The sequence below is a fragment of the Triticum urartu genome, chromosome 7, assembly GCF_003073215.2.
Source record: "Triticum urartu cultivar G1812 chromosome 7, Tu2.1, whole genome shotgun sequence".
NCBI classification, from domain to species: Eukaryota; Viridiplantae; Streptophyta; class Magnoliopsida; order Poales; family Poaceae; genus Triticum; species Triticum urartu.
This window is the reverse complement of record NC_053028.1, coordinates 699,176,640-699,195,919: the sequence shown is the minus strand read 5'-3', so window position 1 is coordinate 699,195,919 and position 19,280 is coordinate 699,176,640. Positions and strand designations below refer to the sequence as shown.

The following is a 19,280-nucleotide window of genomic DNA, read 5'->3' as shown; positions in this document are numbered from 1 at the left end:
TACGACCATGTATCCAGTCGCAACAGCTGCCAACGAATGTTGTCTCGTGGCAATAGGTACTTGTCGCCACAAATCAGCATGTATTGCGACGAACGATTTTGTTGCAATAGACCCGAATCCTTGTAGTGAACTACATTGTCACATGCACATGTTTCAACATCTATCTGAGCAATGATATACAAGAGAAGAGCGATCAAGATGAGCAAGAGTGGGATTTTGTAGTAGTTCTTGAGCCGGTTTAGATTCATCTCTTGTGCTAGCATGAACGTCAAGTAACTAGATTCTGCTTCGCTTCTGCTTTGAAACCCTTTCTGGCTACCGCCCAAAAAGCGGTATGCTTGGGCCTGACACTCTGGCCACTCCCCGTACACTCCTGGAACCCTCGCTATGTACACAACATAGCACTTCACACCGAGGGAGCCGAGCCACCTCGCCCCCGACGCCCTAGAAAAAGGAAAAAAGGATACATATGCACGAGAAATTAAGTGGCTGAAGAAATGGAAACGGCTGGGAAAAAAGGAAAGTGAAAAATTGAATAGAAAAAGGAAACATAATTAAATGTGCAGACTAATTAGTTGGCGAAATAAAAGGAAACCGACAAAAAAAAAAGAAATGCCGCCCGCGACGTGCGTAGTAGCGGGGGCTCCATGCGCTTCCAACGGAGATCAGGTTGTTCGGATCTGTTCACAAATACCGAACATTAGGTCGTTAGATTTCTTGTTTATTAAAATGGATTATAGGCTGAAAGACAAGCAAAATAGATGAAATAATTGATTACAAGATCTTCCAAAATGTCCAATCAAATATGACTTGTACAAGGTAAAGCAATGAGCATTACAAACCTCTTACATCCACTTGTGAACAGTACACACATCATGGTTAATCCACCCATTTCGAAGCAAAGCGCAACCAAAGAGTTAGCATTTTATTGTGTCCATTTATTACAAGTTTAATACACCGATAATAATAACACATGAAAAAAATCACAAATCTTGAATTATGTTTAGCCTTAATTCACTTTTTACATATAAAAGTTGCAACAAATGCTTATACGGAAATATGATGAAATACGACATTGAATTTGAAAACTCATCTATAATAAGTTGTTTCAATCAAGGACAACAAGTGTACAATAAAAAATGGTAAGAGATCAACCATCATGGCATGTCAAGTGGCAATGTGAGATCAAACTTTTCAGCATCCAAGATATACTATATGATCTAAATCGTTGTTGGTTTGACATGCAGGAGGAAAAATGAAGGTTCATGGCAAACTTGTTGGATCAACTTTGGCAAGATACATAAACCTTCTCAAAGCAGACCAGCGCCAACGATTTGCCATATGCTGTAACAATTTTTCACATATGTAGTATTCAAAAAAATAATATCACATATGTAATACATCCATAATGAGACCCGGTGCATAGTTTCACATTTTTATTTACCGTTTTGAGGATGGACTATATTGTTTTTTGATGGAAAATGCAAGAAATCCATATGGTGGATAAGTACATGCAAATTATATTGCACACTCCTTTGAAATTTTCCTTTGCCCCAAATTTTCATCATTTTTGGAACCGCATACCCCGAGGAGGTCTCGCGCGGTATATGGGCTAGCTGATTTTTTTTTCTGTTTGTTCTATTCTTTTTCTTATTTTATTTTTATTTTTTTTCTTTTTCGTTAACTTTTTTAATAAATTGTAAACTTCAAAAAAATTGAACAATATTTTCAATATGAGAACATTTTTTAAATTTCTGAACTTCTTAAAAAATCAAGGACAATTTTAAAGAATATAAAAAAATTTGAAATCCGAGAACATTTTTGAAACCCACGTCAACTTTCTAAATACGCGAAAAACTTCAAAATTCATGAAATTTTTCTCAAATTCAGGAATATTTTTCAAATTAGTGAACATTTTTTGAAATACAGGAACAATCATCAAAGGAACAAACTTTTTTTGGTATATAAGAACCATTTTCAATTTTTTGAACATTTTTGAATATTTCAATCTTTTTTGAAATTCATAAACAATTTTAAATTCATAATTTTTTTAAAATTCAGGAACAATTTTTAAATCCATGAAAATCTTATGAAATACAAGAAAAATTACAAATTCATGAAAATTTATTGAAATTTGGGAACATAATCTAAATTCGTTAAAAAAATTAGAAATAAAGGAAAAAAATTTAAATTCATGAATATTTTCTAAAATACAGGTACATTATTCAAATTCACCAACATTTTCTAAAATGCAGGATTTTTACTGAAATTTATGATTTTTTTAATTGGGGAACAAATTTTAAATTCAGAAAATCCAGGAACAATTATCAAAATTTTAGACATTTTTGAATTCCAATAATTTTTCAAATACATGTTTTTTCAAATTCATTAAGATTTTTTCAAATCCGTTAAGAACTTTTCAAATCCTAAAACATTTTTCCAATTCATACATATGTTAAAATTTTATTTTTAAATTTTTTAGAATTTTGAAAAGCCCAAAATACGTTTGGAAAACTAAAAAAAGAAGTAAAGAGAACCAAATGCACGCACTGTTTAGCTGACACCGAAAGTATATACCTAGACAGATGCAGGAAGAATGTGTACTTGGACCATCGTCGATTTCTCCCGACCAACCATCAATGTCGAAAGAAAGGCAAGCATTTCAAAGGCGAGGCAGATCACCGGAAGAAGCCCGCCATGCGTACCGGTGATCATGTACTTGATATGGTCTCTGATTTACACGTAATATTTGGAAAGGGTCCCGGCGGACTAGCTGTTCCAAATGACGCTGAGGGACGCGCACCCATGTGAAAGAAGAAATCTATATTTTGGGACCTACCGTAGTGGAAAGAGCTAGAGGTACGATCATCAATCGACGTGATCCACGTGACGAAGAACCTTTGCGTGAACCTGTTAGGCTTCTTGGGCGTGTATGGGAAGACAAAAGATACACCTGAGGCATGGCAAGACCTGCAACGTTTGCACAAAAAATGCAGCATGCCTCCAAAGAAGTATGAAGGTCCTGCCAGCTACGCTCTTACCAAAGAAGAGAAGGAAAGCTTTTTTAAATGCCTGCTCAGTATGAAGGTCCCGACTGGCTTCTCGTCGAATATAAAGGGAATAATAAATATTTCAGAGAAAAAGTTACAGAACCTAAAGTCTCATAACTGCCGCATGATTATGATGCAACTGCTTCCGGTTGCATTGAGGGGGCTTCTACCGGAAAATGTCCGATTAGCCATTGTGAAGCTATGTGCATTCCTTAGTGCAATCTCTTAGAAGGTGATCGATCCAGAAATCATACCAAGGCTAAGGAGTGATGTGGCGCAATGTCTTGTCAGTTTCGAGGTGGGGTTTCCACCATCCTTCTTCAATATCATGACGCACGCCCTAGTTCATCTAGTAGACGAGATTGTCATTCTAGGCCCCGTATTTCTACACAATATGTTCCCCTTTGCATGGGAGTCCTAAAGAAATATGTCCATAACCGTGCTAGGCCAGAAGGAAGCATCTCCATGGGCCATCAAACAGAGGATGTCACTGGGTTTTGTGTTGACTTCATTCCTGGCCTTAAGAAGATAGGTCTCCCTAAATCACGGTATGATGGGAGACTGACTGGAAAAGGCACGCTAGGAGCGGACTCAATAATATGCAGGGACGGACATTCTTGGTCTCAAGCACACTACACAATTCTACAGAACTCTACCTTGGTGACCCCGTATGTCAATGAACACAAGAACAGTCTGTGCTACAAACACCCGGAGCAGTGTGACGACTGGATAACACGTGAACACATCAGGACTTTCGGCAGTTGGTTGGAAACATGTATCAGAGGTGACAACACTGTTTCTGATGAGTTGTACTCGTTGTACAGGGGACTATCTTCGATTGTATTGATTTACATAGGATACGAGATAAACGGGAATACATTTTACATGATCGTCCAAGATCAAAAGAGCACCAACCAAAACAGTGGTGTCCGCTTTGATGCAGCAACCGAGAGGGGAAATGACACATATTATGGTTACATAGTGGACATATGAGAACTTGACTACGGACATGATTTTAAGGTCCCTTTGTTTAAGTGCAAATGGGTCAATCTGTCAGGAGGCGGGGTACAGGTAGACCCACGGTACGGAATGACAACAGCGGATCTAAACAATCTTGGGTACACTGACGAACCGTTCGTCCTGGCCAATGATGTTCATTGACAAAATATCCCAGTATGCAAGAAGGAAAACAAAAGAAAAACACGAGTAAAATATCCTCAAATGTTCACAAAACCAGCTAGAATAGAAACTCAATAATATGTTCTATATGAGCCGGCCCAGTATGCAAGTACTTGCTAGAGGGTGTGCACCTTTTACCAATCAAACTGTATTTCACGCTATAAACGCCAAATAGAAATTGGCTTTCCCTAGGTCGGGTAATAGGAGCTCCACATACATGGTGACCAAGAATCATGTCCACCAAGAGTTTGACCTGTCTTGTGAGCAGGCCCGGCACACCCGGTCCACACTTGCTTGGATGGGTCGTGTAAGAAACGCCAAGAATGATGGGAGATTAGTTAGGGGCCAGGTCCAAGTAACAGAGTATTCTAAAAAAAAATCCTAAATAAAAGAGTATTCCACTGCCTCCGGGCCTTTTTACTCCGCGTATAAGATTTGTCTGAAATCAAACTACATAAATTTTGACCATATTTACATGAAAGAATAGCAACAACTACAAAACTAAAGTTATAGAATGTGATAATTAAATTCATGACGCATCCAGTGATATTGATTTCAAATTGTGAATATTGATATATTTTTCTCTAAAGTTGATTAAACTTTCCAAAGTTTGAATATAGACAAATCATATATGCAGGGTAAAACATTACCGGATGGAGTAAAAAGAAGTTTCAACACCACAAGCTAGCCAAGAAGATCGAGAAGGAAATGGAAAGTACAATCAGCACCACACCCGGGCAGTCCGAGCTCGTCGCTTCATCATTTAGGCTTGCCGAGTTGTCCTCTCCAGATTTGGATCAACTTAGCTAGCTCGCCTCACACACACAGGCAGCCATATACGATACGACAACAATGGAGCAAGCGGCCAGCAGCGCACAGGAGGATCTCAGCCTCGAGCTCACCCTGGCCTTTGCCATGTGCGTGGCGCCAGCCCCGCCCCGCCCGGGCTTCTTCCTGTGCGTCTACTGTGACCGCAAGTTCGGCAACGCGCAGGCACTCGGCGGTCACCAGAACGCGCATAAGCAAGAGCGCGCCGTCGCCAAGCTCCGCCGGGACGCGTGGAGGGCTGCTGCAATTTCTCGGATCTGCGGGGAGCCTGCTGTAAGCTCCGTGGCGTACAAGCGCGGCAGGAGCTCATCGGAGCGCGACCACGAGCTGGACTTGTCTCTCCGGCTGTAACCGGTTGCCAGATCGATCAAACCATTTCAGTATCCATGGTCTGCACCCCTTTCCGGCGCTAGGTATGTTAGAGTCTAGCTACAACCATTTGTTTCAAGGTCCTGCTGTGTATGCGTTGGATTCATGTCTGCCCTCTTGTAGTTTATTGGACATTTGTTTTCAAGGTCTAGACCTTCCTGGTTCTTGGATTGACACTATATTTCGCAAATCATCAGACTATATCTATATGATCTTGGCGGCTAATGACGTTGCCAGAAAAATCTGGATCTATATAAGTCTGAATGTTCACTTTAGGGGCATTTAGAAGACATTGTGAAACTAAGGACATTGGTCAACACCATGTTGATAAGTGCTCCTTCTATCCCATAATAAGCGTCACTGTTTTAGTACAACTTTACACGGAGTACTAGTTAGCTTCCATACAATTTTTTCGGACTACTATCCCTTTAAGACATCCTCTGAAAACAATGTACGAATTTCTATGTATTTCTATTGTTTGTTAAATAGTCTGCTTCTCGTGCTATTGAGCCTCCCCGAGGCAATAAATTGTAAAAAGTAATCTTATGACCCAAAAGTTGTTCGACACTCAAAAGAACCTTTAAATTAGCTTCCTACTCAAATCCCCCAAAGTGTATAATATCATTAACATGTCGAAGTATAGATAACTCGGACGAGGCTCCTCTGACGTACTGCAGGGAGCAGTTGGGCCACTGGTATGTGGGCCCAGAAGTAGGTTGGCCCACCTATCAGTGAGTAAACTGCACCCTGCAGTACGTCAGGGAGCTGAGTCCAGATAACTCGTCTTCCACACGATGCACAACACACCTCGAACTTGACTGTAAACCTTAGCACTATTGCAAAGATAGGTAGCATACCCGCATTAATAATAAACAAGATGGGGAGCAAAAAATGGATCTGTTGATGTAGCTTGAAAAAAAAATTAACATCATCGTTGACATTACTGGGTGCTTCCTTTTTGGATAAATATCGTTCACACAAGTTTGCCAGATATTGGAACCTTTATTGTAACTTTACAAAATCATAAGAAATAGTCTCGCAAAACACTTTCTTGTACTCTCGCCTTGTTTGTTTTGCTAAAAATCTCTAGTGACACAATCTCATAGAGTACAATCCTATACTGAGCTAGGGATATAGGAGGTGGCAAGGCTAGTCCTGCGAATGACCGGGTGGGGGGGGGGGGGGGGGGGGGGGGGGGAGAATAGGCACTCAAATCAGGGAGGGTTGTTCTATTGCTCGACTTGGGGGTGGAGCAGGTGCTCAAGAACGGGTGAATCGTGGCAGTGATGATCAAGTCAAGGAGGAGAAGGCGACGGTGGCACTCGGGAGAAGAGACGCTTGGAGCTAGTCGACGAGGGAACTATGGTCCAATGTGCAAGCCCAAAATGCTGAAAGTGTGTACCATGTAAGTGCTACCACAGAGCATGAGAGATGCCTGCACGCATGTTTATGAGCATGTTTGTGGCACACATGCACGCGTGTGGTGTCAGGACATCAACGGTGGTGCCTGCTAATGGTAACCGGTCTATCGGTAAGTGGCATTTCACTAGAATTCACTACCAACATGGTGTCATCCAACCCGGTTAGTGAACCCATCGGTGGCAAGTTGACCACACAGCTTGACAACACCATTGACGGGTTTTGACAATAAGTTCACCTGTTGCAAACACGTAGGTCAAATAATATTCGTGTTGATTCATGTTGAACAAGTCAGCATGGTTCATTGGTCGGGGCTAGACATGTCGGAGGGCAAGAACTAAACTCGCCCTAGTGATGCTTTTGAGTGTTCCTTCCGTCCCATTCGAAAAAGTACAACAACAAGTTTGATGGCAATGTCAAGCAGTCCACAATAGTGGTAGCATAAAAAGAAACAAGCAATTGTTTCCACCCGTCAGTGGCAAACCTCTCATGGTGTGTCGTATTTTAACTTGAGTGACATGCACATTTGTCACACATGTTTTTTTACATTATTCACAATGGCAAACCAGTTCACACACGGTCATAACTCGGGAATGCGACTTACGGATTTTTTCCCCCACCAACTGGATCTACCGACCTCGTGTCATGTTCCCCGCGTTCCTTCAAACTAACTCAATTCCTTTAGACATGACAATAATCGTCAAAGTTATCAACTACGGTAAATTCAGATGTTCGTTGTGGTATACTCGAAGAGTTGCCCACTAGATATGGTTTTACATGCCTCGGTCATAATCTTAAAAAAAAAAGAGAGATTGAAACCAGCACCATATGCATTATTGTGATGCACACAACCATACATTTTCGGCAGTATGTTCGTATGCAAGGGTGATCTGGATGAGATTTTGCGGCCGGGCTAGCTGCTGCGGGCAGCGTACGGCCTCCAGTCGTACATGGACACTTGTAATACGTACTACTGTTGAAGGTCCAGGCAGCCTCTGACTCAGCTCAGCCATTTTTATTCCTTTGTTCATTACAATTAATGGTGACCGACCGGAGCTCAATGCTGCGCAGCATATCCAGGTACGGTCTCCAGCCTTAATATTGTAGCTGCTGCCTGAGACCATCGTAATCATATGCAAGGTCCAAATGACCCCCTGACAAGCTTGTCCATCACCAATCATGCTGGACGAACAAAGGCAGGTCCATGAAAGAAAGGAAGCACGTTGCTCAAAATGGCACACATCTACGGGAGGTCGATGCATGTTGTTGGATGGATCAGCAGATCCATCTTCTCTCGAGGTACCGGGACGTGCCGCCGGCTGCAGTCGAGCTCGTGATAAGGGTACTCCATCGTCATGCTCCCCAATAACTGGAGACCGGCGAGGTTGTCGACAAGGCAAGACTTTACTCAGACTGCGGCGGCACGTTCATATAATCCCAAGCTTTCATTAGTGACATTCAGCGACCACCTAAATATATTTAACAACGATGAAAGGTTTCACCAATTAATAAGGACATGTTGTCGTTGTTACTATTTTCTCACTATTAATACGGAGAGGCTGCTATGACTCCTTATTGCTTTCTCAACGACAGAGGTTATGATGATGCCTAGCGACCGCATTTGATTTTTAATGACCATAAGTCATGTCGATAAAAGTATTTTCTTAGCCGTGTGTGCACACCTTGTGAGTGCAACATAGCATAGATTGTGCGATAGGACAAAGAGAGAACTTGGTGAACTTCCCATGGTGGTGGGCACCACTATGTTCTAACCTCCTAGCAGTATCAGTGTGTCACACCATCGGTTCTTTCCAACAACACGTCCAATTCAAAGAGAATCCCCGCATCTAAGGATGCGGTGTCAAGCGGCCGCCTATAGCTAGTGTTGATAATGTTTTAGTTAGTAATTCGCCCGTCCTATTTACAGGTACACATTGTATTTTCGATCAAAATTATTCATAAACCTGACTAGAAAATATAAGTTATATGCTACAAATCTATTGTTCTGCCACATAACTTCTACTCCCTCATTCACAAATATATGATGTTTTGGATATTTCATATGGACTACATATAGACTGAAATGAGTGAACAAACACAGTAAAATGTGTCTATATACATAAGATTTACAAAAAGTCGAAACATATTATATTTGTAAACAGCAAACTATTTTTCTAGTTTAATGTGGTCAAAGTTTGACCCAAAATGCTAGGGGTGTCAATAAACTAGGACAAAGGAAGTAGTTTGACAATATTTTCACCATGTGGAGGTAGGTCTGGTCTGTTACAATTTTGGTTACCCGTGGATCGGTACTTGCTTGTGGATGGGGCCATAAAGGCCATTTGGATGACCCGCTAAAAAAGGATGATGAATTGTGTTACCTATAAGATCAAGGCCAATAATGCATCCATCAACTCATTATAGACTACCATGTTATTAAGATCTAGTATTATAATCACTCATATAGGTTGGTTACTAAATTAGGTATTTGTTTCCCTTTGTCTTTTTTTTCCTTTCATTTACTCTTTTCATGTAGGAGCATGTGTAGATGTTGGCTCTTGTATGAGAGTCCACTCCGCCCCTTTTTTCTTATCCCCCATGTAGATAAAGGTGTCATTTAAGTAGGCTTATAGCTCTAAAATATACTTGTTCGAAGGGCATCTCGAATAGTTTGTTCGTATGGTTCTTGGTAAAATCTGGAACGTCATCGACCAACAACTTATCATACAACTACTCCAATAAGGTGTATCTAGTTTTGTCAAATGATAGTTAAAGAATGCACAAGGTTCCAAAGGTGACATGGAAAATGAGGAGAAATAGCAATACTGTGTGTTCAGGAATCAACAACATTTGCTCGGGCTGCAAGATACATTGGGAGAGAAGCCTTGCACATTATCCCAACTTACGTTTGGCAAACTACATAAATTCTATTTTGAGTAATTGTATGATAAGTTGTTGGTCGATAACACTGCTACTTTTACAAGTAAGCTAACCAGAAAACTATTGGAGATGCCCTTAGTAGGTGTCAACGCCTTGTGACGTGGAGAACTAAGTAGTTAATTTCAATCACTACAAAAAAGTTACTCTTTGTAAAGGTTACCTAGGGATCCATGCATCAGCTGCAAGATAATTGAATCCTCTCCTCGCTCGATATATGTCGCCCACAATAACTGCTTAATGTGGGACATTTTGTTTCTTAAAAAACTTAAGCTAAAAAAACTTTTAAATCAAGAGTCCAATTTATTAACCGGTTTAACCTTACTATCTTCTTTTTGTTTACAGGGCTCAATTCAAAAATCTCACCAACCAAGGTAGATGGTGAGTACTGTAATTTTTATAGTTTGTAAAAACACTGAACTAATGCGCTTGTAAGAAATATGTTTACCAATGCAATAATTGCAATGCATGCATACATAAAGTACATGCATTGCTCAATTTTCTTTTAATACTTGCATGCAATGATTTAATGCATTTAAAATCTAAACATGTGATGGAAAACAACAAAATTGAGACTTATAAAATAGAAAAATTAAAGTTTTGAGATAGCCCTATAAACTGAAAAAGAAGGAGTATATCATGATTTTGGTGCCGATGTTTTCAAAACTGTAGGCCTGGTGAACCCTGTTTGACAATTACTAATTATTCTAAAGTTATTCATCCACATGTACTATCTTATGAAAGGAAAGTACAGTCACATACAACTTCTTGTGCCCCGTAGGACATTGCAAGAGAGAGAAAAAAAGCTGAGTCCCACAGAAAATATGGCCTCGTATGCATGTCTACAGTAACCCTGCAGAGAACATTAACCCTCTCGTAATAGCCTGTGTGTGTTGCTTTATTATAATATAAGGCGGGAAACCCTTTTTTGTCAAAAGCCCATGTGTGTAAACATACGTCCACAGATGATTTTTTTTAGACATATGGAATCTTGGCAGTCTGACCACATACAAAACCAAGGCCCGGGTGACGACGCCGGCGGGGCCGTACGTCGCCCTCCGGACCAGAGCTACCGCGGAGAACAGTGTGAAGGGCAATTAGCACCACATGCAGGCCAGCCGTCCATGCTACCTCCACGATTTGCTTGGCCGTTTGAATCTATATCTAGCTCAGCTCACGGTCACCCACACAGCCATATGCGAATACGACACACAACCAGCAGCACCAGCGAGCCCAATGGAGCACGCGCAGGACGAGCTGAGCCTCGAACTCACCCTGGCCGCCGCGGTCGTGGCGCCGGTGCCCGACTTCTTCCTATGCGTCTACTGCCACCGCAAGTTCCGCACCTCGCAGGCGCTCGGCGGCCACCAAAACGCGCACAAGGAAGAGCGTGCCGCTAAACGCCGCCGGGACACTGCAGCCCCCACTGCGCACACTTGGAAGCCAGGGAGGTCTGTGGCCGCTCTATGGGTGTCCGAGGAGCCAGCAGCAGAAGGTGGCATGGCGCACAAGCGCAGCATGAGCTCGTCGGAGCGCGACCATGAGCTTGACTTGTCCCTCCGGGTATAATCGGTCCTCCGATCCATAGATCTCTGGAAGTATCCTTGCTCCGCACCTCTCTATTTCTGGTGCTAGGTATGTGAGTGTTTAGCTACTACTCCCTCCGATTCAAAATACGTGTCGTAGTTTTGAACTAAGATTAGTTCAACCTCAGTTCAAAATTGTGACAATTATGGATCCGAGGGAATACTTGTCTCAAGCTCCTGTTGTGCATACAGTGGATTCATTGGCACTTCTATTTTGTTGGAATGTTTTCCAAGGTACTGGATTCCTAGAGACCTTCTTGATATTTGGGTTGACACAAAAAGTTCCCATTTCACCAGATTGTAATGACCTTGGTATTTGATTCTTTGCAAGAAAAATCTGGATCTATGTAAGTCTAATTGTTCAAGTCAAGATATTTAAAGGACCCTGTGAAAATAGGGACGTTATCCAACACGGTGTTGATTAAGTACACTAGTTAGCCTCCGTAAGATAGATTTTTAGACCTTCAGTGCGTTTCTAGTGCCTGTTACATGGTCTTTGAAAATGAATTGCAATTTGCACCCAAACATTTGGGTTTGCTCCAGCTTCTCGTCCTATTTGTCCTTACAGAGGCAAAAATTCTGTCAATAGTAGAAGTTAACATTAAGATATAAAAGCTGCACAAAGACAGATAAAATGAGCTTTAAATTAGCTGATTACTACAAATCCCCACAAAGAGTATAATGTAATCATCATAGCGGCCTATAGATTACTCATCGTCCACAAGATGCACAACACGCCTTGAAATTGGCCATTCTCCTTAGCTCTGTTGCGAGGATAGCTAGTATATCCACAATAATTTTAAATAAGATGGGCGACAAAAGGGTTCTCTTTACGTAACCCATTTTTTCTTTACCTTAAAAAACATCATTGTTGATAATACTCGACATTAATTTCCGGATAAAATTGTTCACTCAAGCTTGCGGGATAGGGAACCACCCTTTCCACATAGCTTGCTGGAGGAAAGACTGGCAGGCGTTATCATAAAGTTAAAGAAATTCATAAGAAATAGTCGCAATATGTTATCTTGTAAGTGTGGTCTTGTTCGTTTTGCAAAAATGTCATGTGGAATAATCTCATAAAAGTATGAACCTATTCGGCTTAGGGCTCTGGGCGAAGGCATCAGCCAGTTCTTCGGATGAGAAACTGAAACACAAACACAACGTGTTAAAAATTACAGCAAGCGGCACTACCGAGAATGAGAAAGTGACAACCCACAACGTACTCCCTCCGTTTCTTTTTACTCCCCGTACAAAACTTGGTTGAAGTCAAACAACATAGAGTTTGACCCAGTTTATGTAAAAAATATGAACATCTACAAAACGAAAACTATATATAAAGCTTGACTTTGATCAAATTTTATATGCAGACTAAAAAGAAATAAAGGGAGTACTAGTTAAGCTAGTTATTACATGCCAGCAAAGGTAAACTCCTTCCGCCCACAAGGAGGCTATATAGAGAGCAGTTTTCAAATTGCAGACTACAACTAAGAGCCGGGCAAACCAGGCTGAGCTAGACTACCGAAGCAAACATTTTCGCAAACTTCAGGAGGTTCGCCATCTTGTCAGCCGCCAAGTCGTAGCACACACCTGGTCTCCATCTGTGTGTGCTGTGCGGTAAATTTCACTTGCCACTTGTTCTACTAGTCTTACACCTAGCATATGAAGTTTTTCCTCTAGTTTTTTTTCCTGCAAAATAGACAAATCCATGATCCAGTTACACATCTATCTCACCAGAATCATGGGATCATGTATTTTTTTCTGAATATAATATCGCTTTTGGATTTCCAGATAGAGCAAAACATCGCAGAAATTCCAACCAGGACTAGCTGCATGTCAGACTTCTGGAAAGCTTTGGCCCAATTACCAAATCAATCTTTCAAATTCAAAGGAGATCATCTCAAATTAAAAGCACATTTCAATAAACTCCATATGAGTCTGCCTGCAGAACAATCAAAAAATAAATGATTTATACGTTCTTCTAGTCCACAAAGCACACACTCTTTCTCACCTTTCCAACCCTTTTTCAGCTAATTGTCTTTAGTTAAAAACTTTTTCAACCCATTTTGATCTTAGCTGGAACTTTTACCTTCCACAAGAATTTCTGTGGATATCCCATATCAATTCTGATTAAAAACATGTAAAGAGATTTGACAAAAAATATTCTATCATTGGTTAACATCCACCTGGGCTTATCCTTGGCCCCGAACATTCTAACCTCTTCACATCTACTCTCTCCGTCCTATAATGTAAAACTTTTTTTGACACTAGTGTAAATAATGTCATACATTATGGGACGGAGGGAGTATCTTTCAGGATATTCCATAGATTCAAAGAGTCTGCAATGAGAGTTCTTCTGAAAGTGAATTTAGCCCATCCTTGCTTTATGCTGAAGAAGTCAACATTGTTCATTGGCTGAGCCTAGACACATCGGAAGGCAAGAACTCCACTCACCAACGTGACGGCTTGTTTTATTTACATTCAAAAACATTTTTGCCAGATTATGATTTTTACTGTTTCATACAAGTCGTTGTACAGTACGGGTTTTTAACAGTGTGCAATAATCCATATCCATTCAATATTAGTGTGCAAACAACAAGCGGTCTCAATATGAGTGTGGTAGCATGAGAAGGTACTAACGACGAGCCCGTGAGCTGTAAACCTCTCACGGTAAAATGGTATTACTATACTCTGGCAGCCTCTGACTCGGCTCAGCATGCCAATTTTTTCTCCTTTCTTTTTCACAATTAATGGAGACTGGCCGGTGCCCGGTGATGCCCAGCATATCCACGTAAGGCCTGCAGCCTTATATTGCATGGAGCTGCTGCCTTGCCATGATATGCAAGGTCCAAACGACTCCCTGCCCGGCTTGTCGTGGCCAATCATGCTATAGACAGCCACAGGCAGGTCCATAAAGGAAAAGAAGCAACGTTGCCAAAAATGGCACCGAGCTCCCTCCGGTGACAGCTTCCCATTCATCTACGCTCAGATCGACCTGGTTGGATCAATGATTCAATCCAGCGGGCACCTAAATATTTTAATGACCACGAAATTAGTCGATGGTGATATAACCTGGTCATCGTTGTTATTTTCTCACAATATTGTTCTGCGGGGAATCTCACAATTAATGAAGACATAATATAACCTGGACTAAAATAGCCTAGATGTGAGGGGGAGTGTTAAAATAAATTGCCTGTCTCCCTCCATCAGTTCGGACTTTTGAATGAGTTGACTGGAGCATGAATTCAATAAAGAACACACCGTTCATCTTATCCTGTCGCTACAAAAAACACGTCTGGAAGGGTGGCTGTCATTTGTTTTTAATGACGGGGCCTACAAAGACGGCTAACGACTGCCAGATTAATTGTGTTCATTAATTATGACTTTCAATGACCTGATCCCTATCGTTGCAACCACAACTGCTAACAACCACCAGATTAATATTGAGAGGATCTGCATCCAACGCCGTGACGTGAAGCCTCTAGCTAACGTTGTACTTCCGGAGGACCATCGCAACAAAAAATATTTGGAAGCACTCCAAATTATCTCTTTTTACTGACAAAACAGTAGGCATACTTTTTTTTGCGAGGAATATGCATGCATTCTTTATTACATTCAAATTAAATAACAAAAAGAAAATTCAACTTGGTGGTTTATATCTGTGTAAATATGTTTAAAACATGTATATAGTCTTAAAATAACATCGGCAAACAACTTGAAGCCTATATATTCATAAGAGAGTCATACTAATAACTTATTTATATGAACATGAAAGCGCACCACCTCACCATACAATTATGAATGAGATAGGGCCCACCTCAAAATGCAATCATACATGAAAAAAAAGCCAACCACAACATTCAACAATGCATTAGAAAATATTTTCCATTCAAATATTCTACTTATATGCAATAAATATATTACAACTATCAAATATATATACATGAAATGGCATTTTTTCAAAGTTTGGAAATTGCAGTGGCATTTCTCAGAAACATCAGATTTGGAGTGGCATTTATCAAATTAACCCAAAACAAAAATAATTGGGCGAGCTGCTGGGTCCCTAGTGTCAGCCGCTCGTTGTGCAACTCTCTCGTTTATTGACTATGTTGACAATGGCATGGGACCCAGATGTCAGAAATTCATTAGGAGGAGCCATTTTTTTTATTGGATTGAAATAAGAAGGCACTTGCTTGCGTACTGCCATGACCTTGGCGGGTCCCGGCTGTCATCCTCTCCACGTACAATCATCTCCTAATTGTGTGCGCGTCAACTTGGTAGGCCCACAAGTCAGCCTCTAAACCCGTGAAGGACAAATACAACCCATTTAAAAAAAATAACAGCCCATTCCATACGTTCAAACGGAAAGTTCAACATTCAGAGCAAAGTAACAAGTCCGATCCACATATAGAGTACTAAACTTCCAGGTTGACAACCATCATAGCCAAGTTAACTATCTACTCCCACTAATACTCTAGTAGCGTACAAGTACTAACTTACTCTTAGCTAACTAGATGATGCCTGCCGCCATCTGCGGTACACGCTAAACGCCGGCACCGGCGTCCTCCACCTCGCCTCGGACTTGCCAGAGGTGCAATAGGGCGCGTTGCTCGCGCGCGTTGGCCCTTTTCATGCCGGTGTGGTCCACCGAAGCTTCGGCTTCTAAGCGGGAAACCCATTTGACGAGCTGGTAGTAAAAATCGACGTCGCGAACGCGTGCGTGCCCGACAGCCTCCAAGGCTATTTGCCGGGGGCCGGCCTCCACGTAGTCGGCCCAGGTGCAGGCGCTCTGCTCACGACTCAGAGCGTCGGTGCGCTGCTGCTCCATGTCCCGCTGATGGCGCAAATCAGTGATACGCTGCTCCTCTTCCAAGCGGTCGCGCTCCAACAACTCCTGCTCCTCTGCCAGGCGGTCGCGTTCCAACAATTCCTCGATCTCCGCATTGCCATCTAAAGCGATAGAATGCCTCCTCCCTCCGTCTGCCTTCCGGTGAAAAACCGAACACTAGTTCCGGCGATGACCGCCTTCGGCCTCGCCTATCGCGGACGGGCGGGGGCATGGCAGACGTGGCGAGAGCGAGGATAAGTGGCAAGCGACGTCGGGCCGGTGGGGGCTTATGAGAATAGGGCGAGTTGGGTCACGGTGCCACCATAGAAGGCCGGGAAACAGTACTTATAGGTGGAAGGTAGCGCGACATTCATCAGAATTCAATGCATAATTAAGCAGGCATGGCTTAGCGCGCCAGCTTGCCGTGGAAAACTAGAGAAACTAAAATTCTGACTGTGTCGTCCCGTCCCGTCCGTGATGGGTCACACGCCGACATGACGATCAAACGAGTGCACTCGAATCATCTCCCTCCCTGTCAATAATGATTCCACGGATTTAAAAGGCCTGCAACAATTAAAGCGCATCTTTTTTCACATCAGTTAGCTGCCTTAATTACGGACGGCTGCATGTAGGCACTCAAAATCGCTCGCAGCCAGTACGCAGAGCAGCATGTAACGAGTCGCAACCGAGGGCATTAGTTGATGAACTTTAGCTGGGAGATAAGGCATTTGCGAACGTTTTCGCTGGCAGTTTCTTCAGATTCTCATGGCATTTTCTTCAGAGAAGCTTGTCAGTTTCTTCAGAGGTAGGCATTTTTATTCAAAAAACTGCCACTTCGGATCTTGCGTCGCAACTAAAACAGCCAAGAGCGCATTACTAGGATAGCTAGTGATCGATCAGTAACTTGTAAACACTGAGTGAACAGATATAAGGAACTTTTAATGCATCTCAATGATTCACAGATCATATACAAATATGTAGCTCCAAAAGCAAAGATTAGCCACAACTAAAACCAACTAGTACGATTCCCATACATAAGATCAACTTGTTAATGCATCTCAATGATTCAGAGATCATATACAAATATGTAGCTCCAAAAGCAAAGATCTAGAAAAACATATGTTCTTCCTACTAACATGGATGCTTCTCTTGGCCAACATTCAGTACAGACTGAAAGACAAATTTGTTTGTGAAGTCTACAATTCCTCTTGCAAACGTAAGTGGTTTCACCAACAGCTGGAACCATGAGAATGAACCACACATGATGGAGGAACATCCACTGCAATATGATTTGGTCTTCTCTTGATCACACGGCGAGACTATTTTCGGAATACAAACTTTAACTTAGGCAAAATGGTGCCTATTGTATAATTAGACCAAAGCAATGAAGCACCTAGTGTTGGCCAATAAATAGTACAATACTACTTTTCTGCAGTCCATGAAGTGACTATCTAATCTTTCTGTGTCTATTTTCAAATGGCACTGCATGAAGTGACTATACTATTCTTTTGTGCAGTTCAACCAAAATTGTGTAACTTTGTGGTTTGCCAAATAGCAACGGGCAGACATATCTGTCTGCACAAATATCAAGCAGCTAGTAAACATATACCCCACCTTGTATTTTCGGTTTAAACATGTCTCTTCTGCTTAGCATCTGTCATGTTTTGCACTGGATAATTTGATACAGTCATGTTTTGCCCTGGACAATTTCATACTGAATTGATTTGCTTGTTCAGAGCAGAAATATAGCGCCTATTCTTCATCAGACCAAGGATATCCATGTTCGTAGTGATGGAAGAGGTGAAATCGATACAACCGAAATTGAGCATCCAATCATTGAATCCTGTCATGCACCGCCAATGTAGGTCCACCCTGCCAATAAATTCACATGCAAACCACTAGTATTACCATATAATGACAGTACTAAAAGAGTAGCAAGATAGTAGCAAACCATGTACCTTCTTAATGAACAGCTCATAGTGCCACCAATTGGATATAAAGGTTTGAAAGAAAACATGCTCCTAATGTTGAACCAGTTGGACTTTTTGTGCAGTTCCACTAAAATCGAGCATCCCTGTTTGCATAGATATTGAAAGTGTGATTACTATAAAAGTGGCACTAGTTGAAGCATAGACTCCCAAATATAAGCATTCCAATTTCTTGATGGTAAAAGGTAGCCAGACTGTTTCTAACCACCTGTTTGAAGGAATAAATAAGACAACAGAGGCTGATGTCAGAAAGGCATATATAGTTCTTTCTGAAAGAATGATCGATTCCTGACCTTTTCTCTTCTTTCAAGCATATTTTGTGCAGTTCAACTAAAATAAAATGCCATCACTGCCTTGACAATTCAGTGACACTGTACAAAAGGAAATGACTTAATATTACATCATGATGTCAGATATGTAGTCGACAGGCATTAGAGACAACCTTACAGACCTCCTCCGATAACATAATGAACATTAATTTTAACAAAGGTGTGACTGGCTTTACCGGGATAATTTGAGTGAACTCTACACCCTTTGTTCCTTAATATAAGACGTTTTCGCGGTTCAGTTTAAAGTACCCAAACGTCTACTAGTATTTCGAAAAACAGGTAGTAGTTTTCTTGAGCACATAGCTGGGAAAGCTTGCCACACTTTATTTATGTCCATACGCTAATGCAACACCATTCGAAATTTCGAATACTACAAATATACACTAATCTAGTTGCTAGTGCAATAGTAGAGTAGTTATTTTTTTACAGGGTACAGTACAATGGTTTTACTGAACAGATTTCAATAAACTCTGGCACTGGAAGATTTCTATAAGAATTAACAATACAAAATGTAAAGATAACACATTTCAACATTGGTATACTAGCTGTGCATGAGCATTAAACCAAATACAAAAGTCTGATATATATATATATATATATATATAGAGAAAGGCACTATTCTAATCCCAGGATCAAAATAACAATTTGAATCACGGCCAGCCCTATAAGAGGCGCGCGGAGATGTTCCTTGATCTGAAAAAGGCAGCCCACCCGAACTTCCCGTAAAAGAAAAAAAATCCCTCCGCGCCCATCTTATCCACTCCCCCCTC

The 19,280-nt window shown here is 41.4% G+C and overlaps 2 protein-coding genes across 2 annotated transcripts; both read left to right on the top strand.

The window, feature by feature from the left end:
• Window positions 1-5,041: 5,041 nt before the first annotated feature.
• Window positions 5,042-5,833, top strand: LOC125525294. The gene has a single exon (XM_048690289.1). It carries the CDS (start codon window positions 5,082-5,084, stop codon window positions 5,406-5,408), a length of 327 nt encoding a protein of 108 aa, XP_048546246.1. The 5' UTR covers window positions 5,042-5,081; the 3' UTR covers window positions 5,409-5,833.
• A 5,123-nt stretch (window positions 5,834-10,956) lies between these two features.
• Window positions 10,957-11,782, top strand: LOC125525126 (zinc finger protein 10-like). The gene has a single exon (XM_048690150.1). The coding sequence runs from the start codon at window positions 11,019-11,021 to the stop codon at window positions 11,349-11,351; it is 333 nt and encodes a 110-aa protein (XP_048546107.1). The 5' UTR covers window positions 10,957-11,018; the 3' UTR covers window positions 11,352-11,782.
• The last annotated feature ends 7,498 nt before the right edge of the window (window positions 11,783-19,280 follow it).